Source organism: Macrosteles quadrilineatus, unplaced genomic scaffold (genome assembly GCF_028750875.1).
Source record: "Macrosteles quadrilineatus isolate MER2022 unplaced genomic scaffold, UCM_ALF_1.0 Scaffold_1__1_contigs__length_201487025, whole genome shotgun sequence".
In the NCBI taxonomy this organism is placed as follows: Eukaryota; Metazoa; Arthropoda; class Insecta; order Hemiptera; family Cicadellidae; genus Macrosteles; species Macrosteles quadrilineatus.
In genome coordinates this window covers 29,707,136-29,711,467 of record NW_026542594.1, presented here as the reverse complement: position 1 = coordinate 29,711,467, position 4,332 = coordinate 29,707,136, and the positions used below count along the sequence as shown (strand labels likewise).

At 39.2% G+C, this 4,332-nt stretch overlaps 1 protein-coding gene across 1 annotated transcript; it reads right to left on the bottom strand.

The window, feature by feature from the left end:
* Positions 1-250: 250 nt before the first annotated feature.
* Positions 251-3,318, bottom strand: LOC128995620 (uncharacterized). The gene is made up of 3 exons (XM_054420641.1): positions 3,181-3,318; positions 983-1,229; positions 251-510 (listed from the first exon to the last, which is right to left on the bottom strand). Exons 1-3 carry the CDS (start codon positions 3,316-3,318, stop codon positions 251-253), a joined length of 645 nt encoding a protein of 214 aa, XP_054276616.1.
* Between the last annotated feature and the right edge of the window lie 1,014 nt (positions 3,319-4,332).

The window sequence follows — 4,332 nt, the reverse complement described above, 5'->3', positions numbered from 1 at the left end:
TAAATTTGTTGGGCAGTAAAATCGATTCTTGGTGACCTGCCAAATCGTAATGATTAATCCTGTTATTGCTTTGTCATTAGTTGCATGGATTGAAAAAAAAACTATAGAACAATTTTTTTAATACTTTTTATTTAAATTAAGCTAAAAATTAATTTTACGTGTCATGGTTTGAATATTAAACAGCATTTAATTAGCGAAACACTTTCGCTTGGAGCACTGTTGTTGGGGAGCGGCTGTAGCTGACAGTGAGCTAAGGCAGTGAGTGATGGTGTGTAGTGAGGGTTGGCTTGGAGACCTCCCTCGATGCGTAGGCAGGTTCCAGACAACAAAGGATGACCCTGAACCTTCGCGAAGGCGGGAGAATGGGGTGGGGGCATAGTGGTGAGGCGTTGGGCGGTGGGGGTGTCGAGGTGTGAGTGTGGGGGGGGGGGGTGTTGGGGCGGGTGGGGGTAGCATGAGTAAGCGGGAGGATCGTGAGTGAGCGGGAGGAGCAAGGGTTGGCTTGGAGACCTCCCACATAACTCGTGGTTTACATTTAACACTCTATTATATGTTGTAACCTTAGCATAATATGTTAACATAATAATGTTTCAGTCTGTTCTATTCTTAGTTTAAAACGAAACTATCTAAATGTAAGTAGCACCTTCTCTCTTCATAGTCCGCAAAGTAAAATAAACTAAACTATTGGACTTGAAAAAATACACTTTTTTACAATTTTGTGTCATATGTATGCTATTTTCATAGTGTACGTCTATTACATCATATTCCTACCACTTTTTCAGTTGGGTTGGTCGTTCAAACAGTCTGGCAGGTAAAACGGTTAAAATATTTGAGATATGTGAAATACTGCTCTATGATTGGTCAAAATAAGCTAACATCCTATTGGTGGTAAATAAGTGTGCGCTATGTGGAGAACAAAGAATACAAGGGAGGAGCGGGGGGTCGCTTGGAGCGCAGGTGTTGGGGAGCAGCTGCGGCTGACAGTGAGTGATGGTGTAGGGAGGGTTGGCTTGGAGACCTCCCACGATGCGAAGGGTGGTTCCAGACAACAAAGGATGACCTTGAACCTGCCCGATGGTGGTAGGGGTTAGCGACGGGGGTGGGGGTGACGATGCGGGTGGCGTCGGGAGGAGAGGTGGGGTGGCGTCAGGGAGTGGGGGTGGCGTCGGGGGTGGGGGTGGCGTCGGGGTGGGGGTGGGGGCGGGGGCGGCGTCGTGTGACGTCACACGCTCACACGCTCACTCACGCTCACTCCCGCAGGAGCCGCTAAATTCCTCTACTTACAGTAACAGTAAAAGTGAAATGTGAGCAGATTACTCATCAGATCAATTTTTAAGTCAGGTTGTGAAAACATGAATAGATAGTCTGCAACTGTAAACAGGAGATGAAAAAGTTATGAAAATAATATAATACTAGTGGCTTGTAGGGACATAATTCCCTAAAAAGCTCAAATGTAAAACAACGGATTGCAATTCCAGTATTTAAACAAACTCAGAATGACATTATCTTTTGTGTAAAAAACAGTTTGTTGCCCGTCTATGTTTGATTTATTTGTTGATGTTATTTTCAATAAATGATTTGAATCACACCAGAAAACACATCATTGTTTGTGATGCTGGTTTACTAAGGTAGCTTTGTTCTTATGGGTAATCAGGATAAATAAAAGCTTCCCTGACTGGAATTTTAGAAATCGTCTTCGTCAAATAAATATGAAAATATAGGTGTTTTGAGATATATATAAAATATATATACATATAAAATGATATATATATATAAAATATTTCCCATTCCGTACTCTTATTATTATTTCAATGTTAACTGGGTTCTCTTCTTTTGGAAGAACCTTTAAATAGTATTAAAATCGTATTGGTCAATCTTTTGTGATAAACACTTCCGATCCGCGCTCATGCATGCGTTGTTAGCTGTTACTGTATGTGAAAGTTGGTCAACCATTTAAATCACTGTCTGGAAATGAATCAAATGCTTAAGGGTCACACTTTTGAAGCCCTTTATCAACATATAGTTTTAAATGCCATTTTGCGTTGAGCTGGATCTTAAGATTTAAAATTACACCTCAATCATAAATATCAGTGAAGTATTTCGGGTGAAAAAGGGCTGTTACAGCTTATTTTATTAGGAAGATAGATAATGTTAAACAAGGCAATGACATATCACATGCTTAATACCAGATATTAAAGGGTAATGATTGACCGAAGAGCCGTTGATTTACAAAAGCAAATAATAAAATCAATTACAACAATGAATATTGGCCGATACGCGGCAGAGCTGCCCACGGGGGGTAGATTTCCGGGGGTAGATGTCCGGGGGTAGATGTCCGGGGGTAGATATCTGGGGGTAGATGTCCGGGGGTAGATTTCCAGTCGCGGGCTGTTTCACGACCGTGTATAAGCCCCGCCCCTCGTGACGTCAAAATGACGTAGGCGTTTTTTCATGGGGGTAAATATCCGGGGGTAGAAATCCGGCGACCCGCCTTATGCATATAAAAGTTAACAATTCTCAACAGAAAGTAATGGAATGTTTTCATGAACAATTATTTACCACTTGGCAAAAAGTGCTGTGCTTATTCACCATAATTAACAATTGTACTGTACCTATTGCAGTATTTTACAGGATCTGTTCAAAGCATTTTAACTTCCCTAGAAGCTAGAAGTGGTAAAATGCGAGTAACATACTACAAAACTATATATGATTTTTAAAATACTGTATAATATTGTTCTTTGAGCAAGATATTATTTGCAGAACTAGGCATATCTTCTATATAGTATAGTATAGGTTTGCGTTCAAGCAGCATTGTTTTATGGCAGTTCGAATACTTCTTATGTGTTTCGTAAGAACAATGATACACACCTTCACAATCTTAATTCCTCCCCACCAAATTATCTCTGCCTTTATTGGTGTTAAATTGATATAAATTAAAGGTGGTCCACAGGAAACGGATGGATTAAAAAAAAAAAAACTATTGCTCTAAAAGTGTTTAACATAGGAAAGTTTTATTGACTTAGAAATGGAGGAAAAAATTATGCCATTTACAATAAAAATACCTTATTTTAAGTTCTGAAAATTGTATCACTCATTACTCAAGTAGGGCCTACGTATCAAAGTATAATACCTAGTAGTGTACTTCGGAAAAGATGCTTCATTCATAGCAATCCACTGTACTTCCGAGCTCCAGCTCAGTTGCGTCTGCTTAGGCAGCTCGAAGTTGAACACATAAATCTGACATGTGGAAGACACAAAGAAAAACCTTGTGTCTTCTGATCTGACCTCTGTCCTCTCCTCTGGCTGGTAGATCCCCATAGACCCGTCACAAACCCGTCTTTGTCATACAAAACAAGAAACTGAAACCGACCTGGCTCAGATGAGTAACGCAGGAACGATCGACTGACTCATGGCGGCGGCGCACGGCGGTCTTCGACTCCTGGAATTTCCTAACCGACCGTCAAATTAGAACCATCTTTGGCTCTTTGTTGCTGTCGAAGACGACAATGAGGTTGAACATTTTTATTGCTACGGTGAAAAATGTTATGTGATAGTATTTGGGAGATGCAGTCAAAACAATCCATAACGCCCGGATAGGTGTACTTAGCACACGACTGAGTGAATACAATGTGCTGTAGTTAGAATGCATGTGTCTTGCGAATTCTAAATTAGCACAATAACCCAACCATATACTATCAATGAACGGTACTGTAGGCTCACTCCTAAATTATACTTATAAATAGTAATTTCAAGCATTGTTATTTCCCACTTCTTATCTTGTTACATATTTCCTTAACCAGGTTGTTGTAGCTGTTGGTTGTTATAGTTTTCCTTTTGAAATGTTTAGGCTATTGGATTAAAACGTGATACATACGATACGTTTTACATTCAATCGTAAAATCGCTTTGGAGTTGAAACGTTAAATATTTATTGATTAAAAAAATATTTTGTTTGTAAATCTGTTAACAAAATGGAAATAAAATAAAAAAGAATAAGAATGTATATTTTGCCGTATAAGAAAAACAATATTTAGTCTGCAATTTTGTAGGTAAACTGGATTTATAAAAATAACGTATCCCTCTACTCCATAATATGGAGCATATATGTATATATTAGGCTTATATGGGTTTTATTTTTTATTCTATTACCATACAAACGATCCATTCTAGCTCCTTTCGGTTATAATAACGGACGCGACGACGCAACGGTGTCAGAGTAAACACATCGTCATCGTCACCCAACGAACAATGAGTCCCATCTATTGGCCGTTTTTATCAACGGAAGGCCACCGTTAAGGTATAGTTGAATGTGAGTTTTTACTCGATTATTAGA

What these genes read in the sequence shown, in the direction of transcription:
- LOC128995620 (XM_054420641.1), bottom strand. Translation starts at nt 3,318, where the DNA reads ATGGGGATCTACCAGCCAGAGGAGAGGACAGAGGTCAGATCAGAAGAC. An exon ending in AACTGAGCTGGAGCTCGGAA is followed by an intron (nt 1,230 to 3,180) that starts GTACAGTGGATT and finishes TGAGCGTGTGAG; the next exon opens with CGTGTGACGTCACACGACGC. An exon ending in TCCCTACACCATCACTCACT is followed by an intron (nt 511 to 982) that starts GTCAGCCGCAGC and finishes GTTATGTGGGAG; the next exon opens with GTCTCCAAGCCAACCCTTGC.